This window comes from Meles meles, chromosome 10 (genome assembly GCF_922984935.1).
Source record: "Meles meles chromosome 10, mMelMel3.1 paternal haplotype, whole genome shotgun sequence".
NCBI classification, from domain to species: domain Eukaryota; kingdom Metazoa; phylum Chordata; class Mammalia; order Carnivora; family Mustelidae; genus Meles; species Meles meles.
This window is the reverse complement of record NC_060075.1, coordinates 103,054,125-103,074,090: the sequence shown is the minus strand read 5'-3', so window position 1 is coordinate 103,074,090 and position 19,966 is coordinate 103,054,125. Positions and strand designations below refer to the sequence as shown.

Genomic DNA, 19,966 nt, shown 5'->3' with positions numbered 1-19,966 from the left:
ATTAAGCTAAGCAAAATAAGTTAGTCAGAGAAAGACAAAAACCATATGATTTTACTCATAGGTGGAATCTGAGAAACAAAATAACAAACATGGGGGAAGGGGAAAGAGATACAAACTGACTTTGTTTTTCTTTTTCAACATTCTCTTGGCGGTTCAGGGTCTTTTCTGGTTCCATAGAAATTTTAGAATTATTTGTTCCAACTCCTTGAAAAATGCCAATGGTATTTTAGTAGGGATGGCATTGGGTGTTATATGCAACTAATGAATCATTGAATACTACATCAAAAACTAATGAGGTACTATACAATGGCTAACTGAACATAATTTTAGAAAAAGAGAGAGAGAGAGACAAACCAAGAAACAGACTCTTAACTATAGAGAACAAACTGAGGGTTACCAGAGGGGAGGTGGATGTGGGAGATGGGTGAAATAGGTGAGAGGAATTAAGGAAGGCATTTGTTGTGATGAGCACATGGTGTTGTATGTAAGTATTGAATCACTAAATTGTACACCTGAAACTAATACTACTCTGTATGTTAGCTGGAACTGAAATAAAAATTTTAAAGAAGTACCTAAGAGATGAGAATTTCAAATTCACATTAATTGTATACTCATGAGTAAATCTTACATCATTTACTTGTAGGTTTCACTGGTCTCATTTCTTCTGAATATTATTACCTTTTCACCCTATCTGATTTATAAGCATTGTTTACCATTATTTCCTTGATATTTAAGGAATATATAAATGCATATTGATTTTAGATCACTTTTAAAAGACAAGCAAAAGAATAAAGAAGCCCTAAATATAAAGAATAGGAAGTTGAATCCCTTAAGTTAAGTCAACTTGGTGACAGCTCAGTGCTGAACAACACAGTCCTTCAACATACAAAAAATCCATTTTGATTTGACTACACAACTGTACAGATGATGTGTTTTATATTGTATATGTTAATTCTTCCACCCACATTGATGTGGGTGTATGGTAACAATTTTTTTTAACAAAATGACGTCACGTTTACATTTTAGAAGTAGTAGGTTAATTCTTTTTATAATTAAAAATTACTGTTGAAAAGAAGATCTATTAATATCTTTGATTATTATACTTCACAATATTTTGCTTTATGTTATGTCAGCATTAATTATGCCATATATATATTCATATATATATTACAGCTGTTAATATAGCAGAGTCATTAGAAGAATTTGAAAACAGAATAATTTGCTTTAAATCCTGATTCTGCCATATCCTCTTTCTATGACATTAATTTATAAGTTATTTAACCTCTTTGAAGCTGTTTCCTCATTCAAGAAAGGGGAAAGAAACAGTGCCCGCACCATATGTTTTGAGAATGAAAGAAGTTGGTAATATGTAAATATCTTAGAAATGTGCCTATCACATTGTGAATACCTAATAATATTAGCCATCAACATCATCATATTTTTCATAAAATTTCGTGTTTTTATATTTTTCAATAATTTTCCATGATGTTGTAAACTCTTAAATGTCTTTTACTCATTAAAATTATAGTTCAATTATAAAGCAATTGAACTGATATACAGATTATTTTTCACATGTTTGAGGTCATTTGTTCGAGAGCACTTTCAGAATTGGTTCCCAATAGTTAGGCTTTGTGTTACAACTTTTATTTTTAAAATACTGGTAACATATTTAATTGATTTTTATAACCAACATGAACCCTCTTTTTTTTTAGATTTTATTTATTTATTCAAGAAAGAAAGAGAGAGTATGAGAGGGGAGAGGTCAGAGGGAGAAGAAGACCCCCCGCCAAGCAGGGAGCCTGCTGTGGGGCTCGATCCTGGGACTCCAGAATCATGACCTGAGCCGTAGGCAGTTGCTTAACCAACTGAGCCATCCAAGTGCCCTGTAACATGAACCCTCTTTAATAAATTCCACTATTGTTGGTTCATTGTTTTTTAAATTTATTTATACTTGAGTTTTCTATTTGCAAAATTTGAACTAATAAAGCTCTGTCAAGGGCTGCTGTTTGCTCTCAGGGTACTTGGATTAGTCTCAGCCCTTCTGACTCCCACCCTGGACCTTTATGAATTCTCATCTCCATTCTGCAGCTGCTGGATAAGCAAAGCCCCTACCTAAACATCCAGGGATTGATGTAGTGTGGTTCTGCTGGATTGAAATGAGATCATCCTTTCCTGATACCTGGCTTATTGATTGACACTGAAAAGAAAGTGAAGAGTTTGAAAACTCACAGTTCCCAGGTTGCTGGGACATCAGCATCTTCTCCTTGGTCAAGTCCTCCTGTGTGGAGAGTGGAGTTCTCCAGCTACCCCAAGCAGCTGGCTCTTGGCAGAGGACCTGCTGCTCTTTTCCTCACAACCCTTGTTCTATCTGTGAGCTGCAGCAGGGAGCATAGAGGGCTGGAGTGTGCTCTGTGAGTGTGGCAGACCTCTGAGGGCTGATTAGTTGTTTTTACAGTTAAAGGAAATGCTTGCAAATCCTGGCAATACACTCAATCTTGGTCTTTAGAAATAGAACTTGTTTTCATCACTGTTCATAGATGTTGTTTTGGAACTTTCTAACAAGACTTCAGTTTGATCTAGGCACAACTGGTTTTCTGACTCAAACTGTAAGCTATTGGAGTCTTAGGAGAAATGTTTCTAAGAATTCCTAAACACTCTTAATCTTTTGCAAATTTTATACTTCTTTTGATAACTTAAAGACCATTTTCCTTTTTATTTTATTTTTTGTACCTTAAAGGTAATTTTAATTGGGAATTGGGAAATCACAGATCCGACATCCAACATCCGACATCCGTTGAATCCAAACCTAGATTTAGTCTCTGGTATGGACCTGAATAGAAAGAGATTAAATCTGGTAGTTTTAATCCCAATGCTCTTCAGCTGTCTTCCATGTCAAGATAATAAAGTGACACTTTTAATTTTTTATTAGCACTTCAGAAACTCCCTCACGTGCATTATCTCCTTTGTTCCTTGCAGCTGCCACATAAGATGTGCAGGGCAGGACACATAACTCCCACTGACAGATGAGGAAATTGGGGATCAGGGAGGTTAAGTGTCTCATCACCAGCATGTTACTCCTCTGGTGGAAGGCATCATTTTTATAGAAGAGAGCACAGTATGGGAGAAAAGACACCAGCTTAGGAAACAGAGTGTCTCAGAGTCCTGTCTTTCCCCATCTTCTGTACTGTCTTGGCCATCATTTAAATTCCCTGACGTCTGTGTCTTGAAATGAGACATCTAAAATGAAACACACCCAATAACAATCACACCTTATGTACAAACCCAGAGGAATAATTTGAAGTTTAAGATAATGCATATGATGAGCAGAGATTGGGGAAGACAGGCCAGGGTTGGAGCAGGCCAACACACAGGGGAAAGTGACAAGATAGGGGAGAAAGAAGCTGAAGATTGAGTGGAAAGGCAACTTGCAGTATTATTATTTGTATTTATTTCAGTAGTGAGGAACGTGCAGACTTTGTTGTCCTGGACGTTACAGTATAACTCTCAAAGCATCTGCTGCTTCTTCAAAATAACAGGATGGACAGGTGTTATTTGGAGAGAAGACATGCTTTAGAAATAGCCCGAGGTGTGTAGCCCCAGGCTTGAGCGATGTGTTGGTGGATTGTAATGTGTGAGGGTGTGATGAGTAACGCTTTGGCTGGACCAGAGGGTATGGGGGAAGAATCATTGTGGGATAAGAGTGAGACAGGAGGGTGAATGCAGACCTCAGAGAGTTCTGACTGCCAGTTTATGTAATTTATGCTCTACTGGCAAATCAGAGACATTGATTAAGGAAAGTCATCCTGTCCATTCATTGGATGCATTTACTGGTGTCTAACTGGATTTAAGAAATTAAATGACTTTTTGAAACTCTAAATCACTTATAATAGATGGTTCATATATAATAATTGTGTACACATTCCTTATTTTATTAGATATTTACAATGAACATGTAGGCATTATAAAATGTATAGATATGTTAATGCCTTATAGCGATAGTTCATGAAGCTATTGAATCTTTACATCCTCTACTGGGTATTATGGAGAAAACAGCAATGGACCTGGAATGAGTAGTAGTGCGTCAGTATGTATTTCAGAGTCTAATTTTGCTGGTAATTCAGTTCTGGGATCAGTCATGTTATCTCTTCCGCTTCTCCTACTATCAGTGCAATTAGTAATTAGTTTGTAGAGATTTCTGATTGAATTTCTTCCTATAATGCTTTAAGATAAGTCTCCCAGGGCTATCTTTATTGTTGTCCAAGGCCAAGAGCAACTTGCAAACTTATTTCCCAAGGCCCAAACACACATTCTTTTCAAATGTATGAGTTCCTTTTTTCCATCCCTTACTCCCTGAAAGAGTAAGGAAAAGAAGGATTTGGTCAATTAATATATAGCAGGAAGATGTGTCATCTCGGCTGAGAACACATTCAATGTCTTCACGGTTAGCTGTAATTTTAGAAGCTTATGTAAATCACTTTCATTCACTACTCTCAAATCACAGATGATAAAATGCAAGGAAGCATTACAACAAACATCTAAATGGTGTGCCAAAGCTGACCATTCCAACCATGCTAGAAATAGGTATACATCTGTGCTGAGGAATATGAGAAAATACGTTGTTGCTGCCAATTTAAAAATGAAACAAGGCTGTCATGAAAACAACAACAACAACAAGGCATTCCTGCCTTAGTATACAAACTATTTTAAACACCTCAGCCTCATCCATAACAATACTTTTACAAAATAGATGCTTTAAGAAAAATCTTCATACGGTAGAGGTGGAAATGAGCTCAGTTTCAAGGCAATGAATGGTGCATATAACACTTTCTGTCTATTCTCAAAAATCTGAAATAGAGGTCAAACCCAGAGGAGTTTGACTGTCATTTTGATTCCCCAAAGTTTGGGGCTGTGAAAAGGCTGGTTAAAAGTTAGAATACTCAGAGCTCCATCAAGTTTAGACAATGAACTCAGACATTTGCTCAAAGAACCTAATCAATGCATCTTCATCCTTTTGTTTTTTGGCTATCTTCCTCCTTATTTACTTGCAAGCATTGCATTTTTATTCCAGGCAAGGGTCTACACTACATTAGGAATACAGAGATGCAATTCATGGGGACTTATGAAATGTACCACTAGCATCTACCCAAAGATCTATGATAAGGAATGCCTAGGAGGCTCAGTCAGTTAAGCGTCTTCCTTCAGCTCAGATCAGGATCCTGATGTCCCAGGAAGGAGTCCCTCATCAGGCTCCCTGCTTAGCTTTGGAGTCTGCCCCTCCTTTTGCCCCTCCCCCTGCTCATTTTCTCTCTCTCTCTCTTTCACTCTCTCTAAAATAAATAAATAAAATCTTTAAAAAAGTCATCAAAGATCTATGATTCACATTTTCAAACCTTTGAGATGCAGACAGAATGAAATGTTACAGCAAAGGAATTCCTAACTATGCATGGTGTAGGCATACGTATAATGTTATGCTCTAAAGGCTCATTGTTTATATTACAGTTTTCTCTGTGTAGTTATCATCGTTTTACAATTTTTAGTAGTTTAAAATTTTAATGTATATTTTGCATCTTGGTCTGTGAAGATTTGGTTTTCGACTTGAGTTTTAATTGGAGATACTGACCTCATGACTTAAATAGTAACAGTGGTGTGTGATTTTAAAGACATACAAATAATAGAAGAGTGATTGTTACAACCCTATCAAAATCCTTGACCTTAACGGAGAAGTATCTTGATTTTTTTTTGAAAGACATAAACTGTGTTGACATGTTTTAAAACACTTCGGTCATCCTTATTTTTTAGATTAATAGATTTTATTTTTAGAAAAATTCTAGGTTTTCAGGAAATTGTGCGCACAGTACAGAGAGCTAACATATAGTTTCTCTTGCCTCCGCTCAGTTTTCCCTATTATTAAAATCTTTCTTTAGTGTAATATTTGTAACAATTGGTGAATTCATATTGATACATTATTATTAACTAAAGTCCATAAATTACATTAGCAACCATTCTTCGTGTTGTACAATTTTATAGGTTTTGACAAATGCACAATGTCATTTTATCACCATTACAGTATTATACACAATAGTTTTCCTGCCCTGAAATTCCCCTGCACTCCACCCTTCCATCTTTCCATCCTCCCCATATTTTACTTTCTCCATTGTTGTCCTTTTCCAGTGTCATATAGTCGGAATCGTATAGCATGTAGCTTTTTCTTCCCCTTAGCAATACATACATTTAAAGTTCCTCTATGCCTTTCATGGTTTGATTGCTAATTTCTTTTCATCATTGAATTATATTCCATTGCACAGATGTACCACAGCTATTTACCCTGTACTTTTTGAAGAGCATCTCAGGCACCTCCAGTTTTTGGTGATTATGCATAAAGCTGCTGTGAACCTTCATGTGTAGGTTTTAGTGTGGACGGTTTTCAACTCATTTGGCTAATTCTTAGTTTAATTGCTGAATCATAGGGTAACAGTATATTTAGCTATGTTAGAAGTTGTCAAACTGTCTTCCAAAATGGCCATAAGTTTTGAATTCCCACCAGCAATGAATGAGAGTATGTGTTCTCCATGTCCTTACTAGTATTCAGTGGTGTCTGTGTTTTGAATTTTAGGTGTTCTAATGGGTGTGTAGCAGTATTTCATTATCTCAACTCAGAATTCCCCAAAGACTTTTGATTTTGCACATCTTCTCATATACTTAGTTGCGATTAGGAGATATATATATATATATAGATAGATATCTATATTTACATAGATAAAGATATGTAACACCTCACTTCACTATATATATATATATATTATATATATATAGTGAGGTGTTCATTCAGATCCTTTGCACATATTTAAATTTTTTCTATTAAATTTAAATAATTATTTTTTTATTTTGGATAAAAGTTCTTTGTCGGATATGCATTTTACAAATATTTTCTTCTGTTTTGTGGCTTGAATTTATATTCTTTTGTAACTACCTTTCACAAAACAGAATTTTTAATTCTAGCAAACTTTATCAATTTTTTCTTTCAGTATACAGCTGGTGTTGTATCTAAAACTCATCACCAAATCTATGGTCATCTAGATTTTCTTTTATTTTTTTCTTCTAGGAGTATTTATTTATTTATTTATTTATTTTTTCAGCGTAACAGTATTCATTGTTTTTGCACAACACCCAGTGCTCCATGCAACACGTGCCCTCCCTAATATCCACCACCTGCTTCCCCAACCTCCCACCCCCGGCCCTTCAAAACCCTCAGGTTGTTTTTCAGAGTCCATAGTCTCTCATGGTTCATCTCCCCTTCCAATTTCCCTCAACTCCCTTGTCCTCTCCATCTCCCCATGTCCTCCATGTTCTTTGTTCTGCTCCACAAATAAGTGAAACCATATGATACTTGACTCTCTCTGCTTGACTTATTTCGCTCAGCATAATCTCTTCCAGTCCTGTCCATGTTGCTACAAAAGTTGGGTATTCATCCTTTCTGATGGAGGCATAATACTCCATCGTGTATATGGACCACGTCTTCCTTATCCATTCTTCCTTTGAAGGGCATCTTGGTTCTTTCCACAGTTTGGCGACCGTGGCCATTGCTTCTATAAACATTGGGGTACAGATGGCCCTTCCTTTCACTACATCTGTGTCTTTGGGGTAAATACCCAGTAGTGCAATTGCAGGGTCATAGGGAAGCTCTATTTTTAATTTCTTGAGGAATCTCCACACTGTTCTCCAAAGTGGCTGCACCAACTTGCATTCCCACCAACAGCCTACAGAATTTTTTAAAAGAATTTTGAATTTCATCAAGTATCATTTATCATCTATAGAGTTGATCATTACTTTCTTAGCCATATCACAGTCTTATATTATTCTACATCATCTTACTTATTACATTTGCCTGTGCTCCGGGACTGGGGCTTCCTCACACAAAGGCTGCTTGGTGCTGCCACACTGATGAGTATCCATCTTGCTTATAGTAAAAACCAGTGCTGAGCCTCTGACAAGGCGTCACTCCCAGGAAGACCTGGTAGGTAGTAGGTTGATTATACTGGATTCTCTCCATCATGAAAGGGATGACCACTTGTTATGTCAGGAACATACAAGAATTCTGTATATGAATTTCCTTCCCTTAGGTAATGCTTTTGCCTGAACTATCATCCCAAAATCACGTCTCTGACCAACGAATCACTCCACAGCAGAAGGGTGCCAAAGGATGCAAGTCCATAGAATCCAATGGTGTTACCACATCCCCCATCACCCAGAAGCTTTTATATGATAAAACAAAGACATGGGCCACTGAGACTCAGTTATGCCCTAGCTGGTATCAACATGCAGAAAGATAATACATGATTTGAATCAGTATCCGAGATGTGGTGCTGGTTTTTCCAGTCAGCACACAAGGGTCCAGAAAACAAGACTGAAAAGGGAGTGGTTCCTCATACTATTATACATAATTACCGACTCACATAAGTTTTTATTTCTGTCTCTTTCAAATCTTGGTCTTTTGGAGATTTGGTTCTCAAGGGAGGTGTGCCTCCGTCAGCATTCCTGTGGTTCCATTGATTTGGATGTTGCCATTCTGAGCTTTTCACACCACTGAACTTACTATAGATTATCAAACGTGTATTTTATATTCTTTTGTGTGTTTTTTTTAAAGATTTTGTTTAATTTTAATCTTTTTTAAAAAAGATTTTAAAAAAATCTTAAAAAAGATTTTTAAAAAGATTTTTAAAAAGATTAAGCAGGCATCCCAATGAGGGGCTCCATACTAGAACCTTGAGATCATGACTTGAGCAAAAGGCAGAATGCTTAACCAACTAAGCCACCCAGGCAACCTTTTTTTTTTTTTTTTAAACTCTTAGTGTCTTGTCTTTTGTTTTGTCTTAACATTTTACTTTCTTCCACTGTTTTCTGAGTTCATCACCCAGAATTTCCCCTATTTTGTCATTTGTTCAACTTTCCCTGATATCTGCTTTTTAAGGTTTTTCTTTTACATCATTCATTATTTTTATGTTTGTCTTTATTATTTCTGCTTATCCTGTGGTTTATTTGTTTTTTAAAGATTTTATTATTTATTTGACAGAGAGGGAGGAAAAGAGAGAGAGTACAAGCAGTGGGAGGGTGAGCGGGCGAGGGAGAAGCAGATTCCTTGCTGAGCAAGGAGCCCTATGTTGGGCTCCATCCCAGGACCCTGAGGTCATGACCTGAGCCAAAGGCAGACACTTAACCACTTAAATGACTGAGCCACCCAGGAGCCCTCCTGTGGTTCATTTTTTTTTTTTTTAAGATTTTATTTATTTGACAGAGAAAGAGATCACAAGAAAGCAGAGAGACAGGCAGAGAGAGAGGGGGAAGCAGGCACCCTGCTGAGCAGAGAGCCTGATGCGGGGCTCGATCCCAGGACCCTGAGATCATGACCTGAGCAGAAGGCAGAGGCTTCACCCACTGAGCCACCCAGGCACCCCAACCTGTGGTTCATTTAAATGATAATTTTTATCTTCTTGGGCTGAGAGTACAATTTGTACAGTTTTCTCTTGTTTTATAATAAAACATTTAAGAACATCCACTTTACTCAAATTCAGATTTATGTCTATAAAGCATTGATCTTATTGTTATTGCTTTCTTTTATTTTTAGTAAGATTGAATATTTTCATATATATTAGCTATTTATATTTCTTTTCTTGAAAAATGTTGCTTATTTGTTCCCCATTTTGAAAAACTGAGATGCTTTCCTTTCACCTACTGATTCAAGTTTCTACAAATATGGAAGGATATTGATTCAGATTTGTCATATATGTTGAAGTCTTTTTCCCTCAGTTCTTCTTTTGATTTGAATTTTTGCCTAAATAAAGTTTAAGTTTTATATTGTCATTTAATTTACTCTTTCCTAATTTATTTTGCTTTATTTTTTCCCCAAATAGTTAATCAATGATTCCACAATTGCTGATAGTATCATTCTTTTACCAGTGATTTGGAATACTGTCTTTATCACTTCTAATGCACATCAAATATGTACCAGCATGTGTATGTACTAGTTTGATTGTCAAAGGTCTGCTGTTGAATATCTCAAGTCAAGTTTTGTATGGCCTCTAGATATCTCTTAAAAAGGGAATTTCTGGTTGCAAAATCATCCGTAAGTTGAATTTAAACTTTTTCCTTTATGGAGAACTAATTCTTCATGACACTATAATGTGGGTTGATTAAGGATTGATGCTTATGGTGGGGATATGAAAACTGAGAGTGTGACATTTTTGTGTAATTATTGTACCTTTTGGGAGGTTCTCTGACATGTTCTTATGGCTACATATTGGTGGACTGTTGTGAAATGCTGGACTTTATAGGTAACACTAACTTCTGACAGGTGGCATAATTGCCTGGTATCCCATCTTTATTTAATCTGTACCAGGGGACAGTGGTAAATAGTTTCTTAAAAGTCAGTGAAGAAATTGTCACAGTAGGCATGGCTTTCCTACAAAAATCAAACAATGTTCATAGTGATTCTCTTAGCAATGTTTTTTATCAGATCCCATATATATTAACAGAATACCTGGAACACAATTAAACCTGTAGAGCTATAAGGGTGAATGGGCAGAGCTATTTCCATCATGACCTGGACCGGGTGAAAAACCTTCTTTTCCTCTGTGGGCACTCAAATCTGGCAAACTTTCAGATGAATCAATAAATCAGTGTAGCACAATGGACTGTAGTGTGTGTGTGTGTTTCTAAAATCCAAACAGGACCATGAAACATTGGACTTTTTTAGTATTAGGAAGGACAAGGTATGACATATTTCTCCATTTTAGAAGAAATTTTTTGGCATGCTTCAGACACTGATTCAATTTTACTTATTCTTGAATTTTGTATATACAGAATCTTACCATAAATATCCCTTGTCTTTAATGGATCAATTATAGCTTTAAAATTCATCCATAATGTTATAAATAGCCCTGGTTGGATTATTTTCTTTGCTACCCAGTATATTATTTCATGAACATAGTATATCTTTATATATTTTCCTATTAATGACTACTGGTGTTTTTCCCAATTCTGGATCATTAAAATACTTCTAAGAACATACTTATATAATACATAAGTGTGGGATAATGGGCTTCATTGTCTTTCTCCTCATTTCTGAATATAAAGGAAAAATATTCTGTGTGTTGGTATGAGTATGGTATTTGCTACAACAGTTTTAAAAATAGACATTACCAGGGGAGGAAAGACTTTTCAAGTTTTCGAGAGTTCTTAATCATGAATGGATGTTGAATTTCATCAAATGCCATTCTTTCATCTACTGAGATCTATGCATACTATCTTCCTCTGTTAATGTTGTAGCAGGCTCTATTATGATCCACATCCGTTGTGTCTCAGCACTTCCGTATGCTCAAGAAAATTTCCCATTGCAGATAGCTGCAGTTGTTTTCCTAAAGATTGTCTTTGAAGCTGCAAAAAATCTTCTTTTTGCACAAGGCAGGCTTGAAGTGCCTGGAAATAAATCCTCGTACCTTCCTTCCCACAGGACTGCCATCTTCAGTCAATGACTGGCAAGAGTTGATATTTAAATACTTCACCATCTCCTTGGGATGGAGAGAACTCAGGTGTGTGTTTTATACCAGGTGCTTAGTTTCCTCATGTGATTGAACTCCAGTTACCTGCAATGGTAGTTGACTTGACAACACATTCATCTTCTGTCTCCTTTCCTTCTCTTTGATTCATAGTTCTTGAACCTCACAAATAAATCAGTTATACTCAGATCCTGTCTCAGTGTCTGCTTCTGGAAACTATATGACCATTGAAAATCTCATCTTTGGTTTTTCCAACTTTGCATTCTGAAAATAAACCATGTTTATTCTATGCGGTGTATTCTATGTTGATGGATTTGTTTGGTAATTCTGTCTGATTTTTGCATTTATATTCATGAGTTAGATTAACCTGTAATTGCCCTTTCTCCCACTGTCACTATGAAGTTTCCTAGTAAGGCAATGCTATTCCCGTAGAGGGAGGTGGAGAACATGCTATATTTTTCTATTCACTTGAGCATTTTGTGAGAAACTGGAATATGTTTCCTTGAATGTTTAAAGGTATACTTGAAGCCACTGTAGTCCTATATTTTTTAGAATTTATCTTTCATTCTGTATAGTGCATACATATTAGTAAGGACACTATAGCCCTATTTTTTCCAGATCTACAGATCTTATTAATATGATGCCATAAATGTGAAAGATCAATAGGATGTCTGAGGGGCTGAAGAAAACAAAATTGTGGCTCAGGCCTGGAGAGTCAATGTAATTTTGAGGCAAAAAAGTAAAAGGTACTTTCATCTCTGCTAGGTAAAACAAAGCAATCCTTTTATTTATTTAGGTAATTTTTTTTCTAAAACAAAGCAGATAATCACCAAATTACTAGTTACAAGACAGGTGCTAAGAGCTCTGCTAATTTGCTCCAGAAAGTACCCATATTTGAACCAGCAGCTACAATTGCACTCAGCACCTCATTAGGCCTGTGCTAACCTGGACTCGAGACTCAGCTGTCTTTTGTACTGCCAAAGAAAGAGGTAAATCCGTGACTTTAATAGTATCACTTATTTCTGCCACTGAAGTTTCTTATTGACTCTTTTGGTAAAGAGGAGAAATTCCAGGGTCCTTCAGAAACATGGCCATTAGCTAATTGGACAGAGAAACAATGCAGAGTCTTTCTTCTGCCGCTCAAATTGGATGCTTCAACTGTGTGTTTAGGAACTGGGGAAATAACTGCTGGTGGATAGAGTGGTCTCCGTGGCCAACAAGAGATTAGGGGAAATATTCTATGAATTGCTGCCCTTTACATGTTTCACTAAAATGCCCAGGTCCCCAGCATATAGTATTAATTCTTAGTCACTGCCCAGTAGTAACACACCAGGTCTGAATATATCTCTTTCTTTGATGCACACTCACTCTCTAAATGCCTCAGTTCCTTTGGGAGGTGCTGACAGTAATATTCCCAGGATTCATGTGAAGTATTATTGTTGGGGCCAGTGATCCCTTAATGAATCTGACTCTGATGATGGGTTTGGGTAAGGAGTGCAACTTTAGTATGGTGGTTCAAAACTGTTTCGAAGAAAAGGTGGATCCCACAAATCAAGTGTGTCTTCAAGAAGGTTGCTCTTCTCTTTCCTCTGATTCCACAATCAATTATTCAAAACTTGGGTCAGACATTCCGATTACCTTTCTGAGATTGTATTGACTCTTTCTTTTCTTTTCTTTTTTTCCTTTTCCTTCCTTCCTTCTTTTCTCTTTCTTCCCTCCCTCCCTCCTTCCCTCCCTCTCTCCCTCTCTCTCTTTCTTCCTTTCATTTCTTTCTGAGAAAGAACGGGAGGGGGCAGAGAAAGAGAGAAGCTTAAGCAGGCTCCATGCCCAGTGCAGACCCTGGGCAGGGCTCAATCTCATGACCCTAAGATCACGACCTGAGTCAAAATCAAGAGTTGAACACTTAACTTACTGAGCTACTCAGGCATTCCCTGGGGTTGCTTCTTATTACTATCACCATACGTGACTTTCCTCTAGTGATTAAATACTACTACCCTAATGTCTTCTACCATTTCTCTGGTGTCTGGGGGCAGCCATGGAAGTAGACTTCAAATATGCTGGCATGCTATCTCTCCAGTGTAGTTCTTTTTTTTTTTTTTTAAAGATTTTTATTTTATTTATTTGACAGATAGAGATCACAAGTAGGCAGAGAGGCAGGCAGAGAGAGAGGAGGAAGCAGGCTCCCTGCCAAGCAGAGAGCCCGATGCGGAGCTCGATCCCAGGACCCTGGGATCATGACCTGAGCGAAAGGCAGAGGCTTTAACCCACTGAGCCACCCAGGCGCCCTCCAATGTAGTTCTTAAAGGACCGAAGAAGGAAATGTCTTCCGAAGGACCTCATCAGTTTAACTAGGGGTTAAAGATATGTCAAACACAGGAAGAGGTTCAGATGATAATAAGACAGAAAAAGAAAATGATACAAACTTAAAATAGAACACAAAGACCACAGATATGTACAATAAACCTATTACTCCCTAACCCCCAATATGTGTCATGTCAATTTAATACAGGAGAAAGCAGGTATATTTTTCCCCTTGGGTCATCTCTGACTTCCTAGATTTTAAAAATAGAATAAGAGTTTAGAACTCAATTAAATCACCATTTTATATTATATACTGCCATTTAGATATGCTTGCCATTTGTACTAAATTTTGGAATAAAATGCACCTGTGATTTTTTTTTCTCCAGATTTTGGGTTATAAAATCAATTTAATGTTCTGTGGACAAGTGTTAACAAAAAATAGAAACAGAACAAAATAGAAAATATTAGAGTGCATTTCACTGCATGCACACAATAAGCATAAATACTATTTTGGAAACTTGTTTCTTTTCATATATATACAGTAAAATATAATAAAATATTCAATGACTTTGGATTTAACATAATTTCAGAGCTCATATGTTAGTTTATATCATGTTTATATCATATATATATAGTTTATATATATATATAGTTTATATCATGCCTATTTATTATTTATTAATTTATTTTAAAGATTTTATTTATTTATTTGACAGAGAGAGAGAGAGAACAAGTAGGCAGAGGGTCAGGCAGAGAGAGAGAGGCGGAAGCAGGTAGCCCCCTGAGCAGAGAGTTTGATGCACGGCTCCATCCCAGGACCATGAGATCATGACCTGAGTCGAAGACAGAGGCTTAATCCACTGAGCTACCCAGGCACCCCCATGCCTATTTATTTTTAAAATTATATTTGATTCTTAGTTGGAACATATAGTTGTCAAGCATAGCCTCAAGAGTAGATATGTACAATTTTTCTATGAACCTTGCCTATCAGAATGATTTTATTTCCCTAACACTGAAAATATAACTAAGTATAAAATTACTTTGTCACAATATTTTTCCCACTGTACTCTTTAATCCATTGTCTTCTGGGATTTATATTGTGGAGGATTCTATGATCCTATTTTTTAATCACTTTTTTTCCCCTCTGTACATGTAAAGATCTTCCCCTCCCTTTATCTTTTTAATGACAACGTTCTACCAAGTGTCTGGGAGTCTCTTTTATTTCAACCTGTCTGCACTTTCAATTCATATACATGTTTTTATTTCAAATTACATTTGTAATTAAAACTATTTCAGTTCTGTACTAAAAGCAGTCCTGATTACCTCTCAAATTTTTTCTTTTCCTCCTCTAAACTATCAATTGTAAATTAGCATTAAAATGTTGTTAATTTCCTTCATACCTAATAGATCCCTGAGCTCCAACACAAAAGCATTACTTGACTATTTGAGAGATTCAACTTCGTTTCCGAAAGACTGTTGCTTACAAGCAAAACGATACACAATAAGAAGTCAGGTCTGGAGATAGCCTGTGTCTAGATCTCAGAAAAACAGCTCACCTTGGAGTTTTCACAAACTGTTTCCTCTGCCCTTGCTTCATTTCTCTGGCTCTCCGTTGCCTGATCTCATCTCCTGCCATACTCCCCTCACTATACCCTTGTCTCCTTCTAATGCATGAGCCAGCTTAGATGGACATCCCTTTGGAGTTTTGTGCAAGTTGTTGTTTCTTCTCCCTGGAGGCTTCTCTCAGATCTTCCCCTGACAAGCTTCTTGTTCTTCAAGATTAAATGTTGCCTCCTCTGAGCAATCTCCCCTGGTCACTTCCAGTCATGGTCCTTTATATTGTCCTAATGGGTTTTTTCTTAGAATTCATCACTCTCTTATATTCCCTTATTTTTGAACATTTCCTGTCTTTCCCCAGGTACAGGAAAGGACTTTATCTAGGCTATCACTGGGGCAAAGAAATTTAAAACACTTTCTAAATGACAGACTGCTCCCCTTATTAATGAGTGGTTCTTGAATTAAAATTATTTGGGGGTACCTGGCTGGCTCAGTCAGAAGACCCTGTGACTCAAGGTCATGAGTTCTACATGGGGTGTAGAGATTACTTAAATAAATAAATAAATAAACTTTAAAATTAAAATTATTTGGGCTTCATATTTGAAATTATGTGCATTGTATTTTCTAGCTTGTAGTTTTAACTCTAAGACACAACCGTTACAGTTTATATATTATCTCAAATTACATTTACTTCTTAAATTACATTTACTATTTCCCTAAACATGTCTCGCTTCTAAGAACTTTAAAGTAAATTAGTTCAAAATAATAATCAGATCCTTTTAGGTGCTCAAAAACATCTAAGCATTCTTCTTTTCAGCCAACAAATCATAATCGAATCACTTTCAGAATTAATGAATGGAAGGGACCATCTCCATGGAACAAATACATATGTACTACCTCACACCTGTCAGAATGGCTAAAACCAACAACAAAAGAAACACCAGGTGTTGGCGAGCATGTGGAGAAAAAGGAACCCTCTTGCACTGCTGGTGGGAGTGCAAACCGGTGCAACTACTCTGGAGAACAGCATGGAGCTTCCTCAAAAAGTTTAAAACAGAAGGGGCACCTGGGTGGCTCAATGGGTTAAAGCCTCTGCCTTCGGCTCAGATCATGATCCCAGGGTCCTGGGATCGAGCCCCGCATTGGGCTCTCTGCTCAGCGGGGAGCCTGTTTCTTCCTCTCTCTCTGCCTCTCTCTCTGCCTACTTGTGATCTCTCTCTGTCAAATAAATAAATAAAATGTTTAAAAAAAAGGTTTAAAACAGAAATACCCACTGACCCAACCGCACTACAAGATTTGTATTTGGATAAATATATCTAAAGAATACAAAAACACTAATTCAAAGGGATACATGCATCCCTATGTTTATAGCAGCATTATCTACAATAGCCAAATTATGGAAACAGCCCAATGTTCATCAACTGATGAATGGATAAAGAAGGATAAAGAAGACGCATATAATTTTTGTGGGTTCATAGACTTCACTAAGCTGGTTTACAACTCAGGTTAAGAGCTCCTGCTTTAGATGATTTTTGTTATTTTATCCTCAAGGATTTTCATTTGCATTGTTTCATTTGTAAGCAATATGTAAGTCTTTAAGAAAGAACTGAAGGGGCACCTGGGTGGCTCAGTGGGTTAAGCCGCTGCCTTTGGCTCAGGTCATGATCTCAGGGTCCTGGGATCGGGTCCCGCATAGGGCTCTCTGCTCGGCAGGGAGCCTGCTTCCCTCTCTCTATCTCTGCCTGCCTCTCTATCTACTTGTGATCTCTCTCTGTCAAATAAATAAATAAAATCTTTTTTTTTTAAAAAAAAGAAAGAACTGAAGAATTTGTTTGAATTCAGGTAAGTAATTTCAATTTTTTATGACTTCCTCTTCTGAAAAACATTTCATAACCTTAGAAATCAAGGTTGAGAAAATCATATAATTTATTTCTCAATCTTTGTTTCTAGTCATGGTTACCTATGAGTAGTAGTCCCAGAGGTACACGATACAAGATGAAAAACACTAGACAGATTCTTTAATTTTTTTAAAGCTTCTATCCAATATTTAAGTTTACACATTAACTTTTCAAGTTTGGAGATAGAAGGAGTGTGCCATGTTCTTTCTCACAGTGGTTAGTGAGCCAGACTCTCAGAATCCCACTGACTTCATTATTTTGGACGCTGACACAATGAATCTAGCGAGAATTCTTCCCAAGCCAGCATATATCCTTTATTATGAGCGAGCATGGTAAACATCATTGATACAGATACACGTCTGTCTTGCTTTAGAGTTGACCGATCTCATGACCTGAACTTCGGGTAAAAGTAAATTCCATGGTGGATTTTCCCAGCCTGACTGAATTTGAATCAGTAAGCTAATTTATGCTTGAATATATGTGATCTTTAGAGGCCAGATAGACTTCATAAATATTTATCTAACATTAATTTATGTATTTTAAGTATTAAATTTTGAAAGAAAATAAATTTCTAGGTTAATAAAATAGCATAATTAAATCCTTTATTTATTTTTCTTGTTAGACTGAAATAATAAACCAAAAGGACAAAAAGAAGTCAATAAAAGTTTTAGCCTGAAACATTATTTCTCAAAGATAATGTTAAGATATTATGAAAATATGCACACTGCTTGTAATTGAACAGCAGAAAATCAATGCATTTACCTTTGAAAAGCAGAGGTATTCATTGCCTTCAAGCTTCAGTTTAGGACCTTTGCCTATGAGCTGCTGGTCCTACAAAGATAATCTTCTGGTTTTGTCATGAAAGAAAATGGAAGAATCTCTCTGTATGGAAAACTTAAGTCATTTCTGTCTCAATTTGTATCTATTCTAGTGTATCTGGAACACATTAATTTCTGCCTATCATTCTTTGCCAGAATAGAAAACAGTTTCCAAATAAAATAATCTGAATTATCATAAAGCCAAAAATAAGAATGCAATATTTGAAATTATAATTCACTTAACCAGTGAAAACTTGAACACATTGTCTTCTTTAGTTGGGGATTTGCAGTCATCTTTTGCATATTATATTTAGCCAACAATCAAATTTTAATTTTTAATTAGGAGACATTAAAATATAATTAGCAGCAAATAACAGACTGACAAAGCTACAAAAATCCATAAAGGTCAAAGGAAGCAGCATTTTTAGCCACAGCAAGAAGTGTTCTTCCATGACTTTGGGTAATCATGGCGACCACTTCACCTTCTCCACATTCACCTCCAAGGCAATTTTCTAGAAGCAACCTTGCTTTTTGAAAATAATAACAATGATAATAATAGAGGGATAGCTGTCAAAACCAGAGAGTGTACATTCTTCAGAGTCAAGAGACCCTCAAACCTCAATAAACACCGTATGTAAAGGAACGTAGCAAATTTCAACACAGCATACACACAACAAAATTAATTCATTTATCAGAGACCAATACAATTTTGAATATGCATTTTCCAGAAGGAAGCAGAGGGCAACAGAGACCATCTGCAGCTGTCAAACCTGTGGAAGTGAAACAAGGCATTACAAAATTCACACAATCTATGAATTATAAGTGAAAAACAAATGCCTTCTCTAAAAAAAGTTGGTTGGTGGCCCAACATATAGGTCTCTATATGTATATATTTATATATTTAATGATAAAAATCAGCTTGCATGAGGGTCATAGTCTATCTACTTTGAAGTTATATCACACGTACTATAAGCAATTTACAGAACTTGTCAAGTTTGCATATACAGGAATTGCAAAATGAATTAAAATACATCGAAATATAGAACACTCAAAATGTATTTATAGAAACCTCCTAGGATTGACAGGGATTGGCCGTAATCAGCACTTGCCACCATTGAACAAGAACTGTAATCAAGAAAAAGGCAAAAAAAAAAAAATCCAAGAAAAAAGAGAAAATTAAAAAAAAACAAACTCTTTTATTATGTCTTAATTAAAATAACGTTCTCCTTGTTGACTCGCAGTGTTGACGGTTTTGTTGTTGCCCCAAACCGGGGGTTTTGTTTGATGATAGTTTATGTTCTGTAGCTTTTTGATTTCTGTTTGTTTCCTCCAGATAGTGTGTCTTTTAGTAGGAAATCCGTAGTAAATATTTGCTAATCCGATGACATTCAGGCCAACCCCTGAGCAGTCACTGAGATGACGCTTTAAGTAGCCGAAGGAAAAGGAAAAAAAAAAAAAAGATCTTGCTATTAGAAAAAGTCCTATCACTTCACACTAATTTTCTTGAAATAAAAGATCAGTGATTTGCCCAAGAAAATGTTATGAACAAAGCGTGTGATAGCCTCTTCGTTTATGCTTCCGGAAGCAGGCGCTCCTTGGGTAGGTAATTAGAGAACAGTGGGTGCAGAATGGTGCTTGGAGTTTAGGGTCAACTTTGCTGTCCGCTCCGTAGATTTTACAGGCGATTTGCTCTTTGCTTTAAGAAGAGAAAGTGATATTGGAAAAAAGTCAGCACTTTAGATTAAAGCAAAGCACCCTTCACAAAGCCACAAACAAGAAGCAGGACAGAAAGTCCATGGCTTGTAGCTATCCTCGCACCTGCGGAAGAAGTTATAAGATA

General features: G+C 36.5%; 1 protein-coding gene across 3 annotated transcripts in view; it reads right to left on the bottom strand.

Moving 5' to 3' along the window:
* VSTM2A (V-set and transmembrane domain containing 2A) overlaps nt 1–19,966 on the bottom strand; it is a 157,955-nt gene that overhangs the window by 110,481 nt on the left and 27,508 nt on the right. Inside the window, exon 5 of one of the 3 annotated variants that reach the window (XM_046021567.1) lies at nt 17,601–19,822. The exons of 1 other annotated variant lie outside the window; for it this stretch is intronic. In XM_046021567.1, coding sequence (XP_045877523.1) covers nt 19,734–19,822 — 89 coding nt within the window. In that variant the 3' untranslated portion in view covers nt 17,601–19,733. Of the gene's footprint in view, nt 1–17,600; nt 19,945–19,966 lie in introns of those variants that run through there. One more of the 3 variants, XM_046021568.1, reaches the window with a different exon arrangement.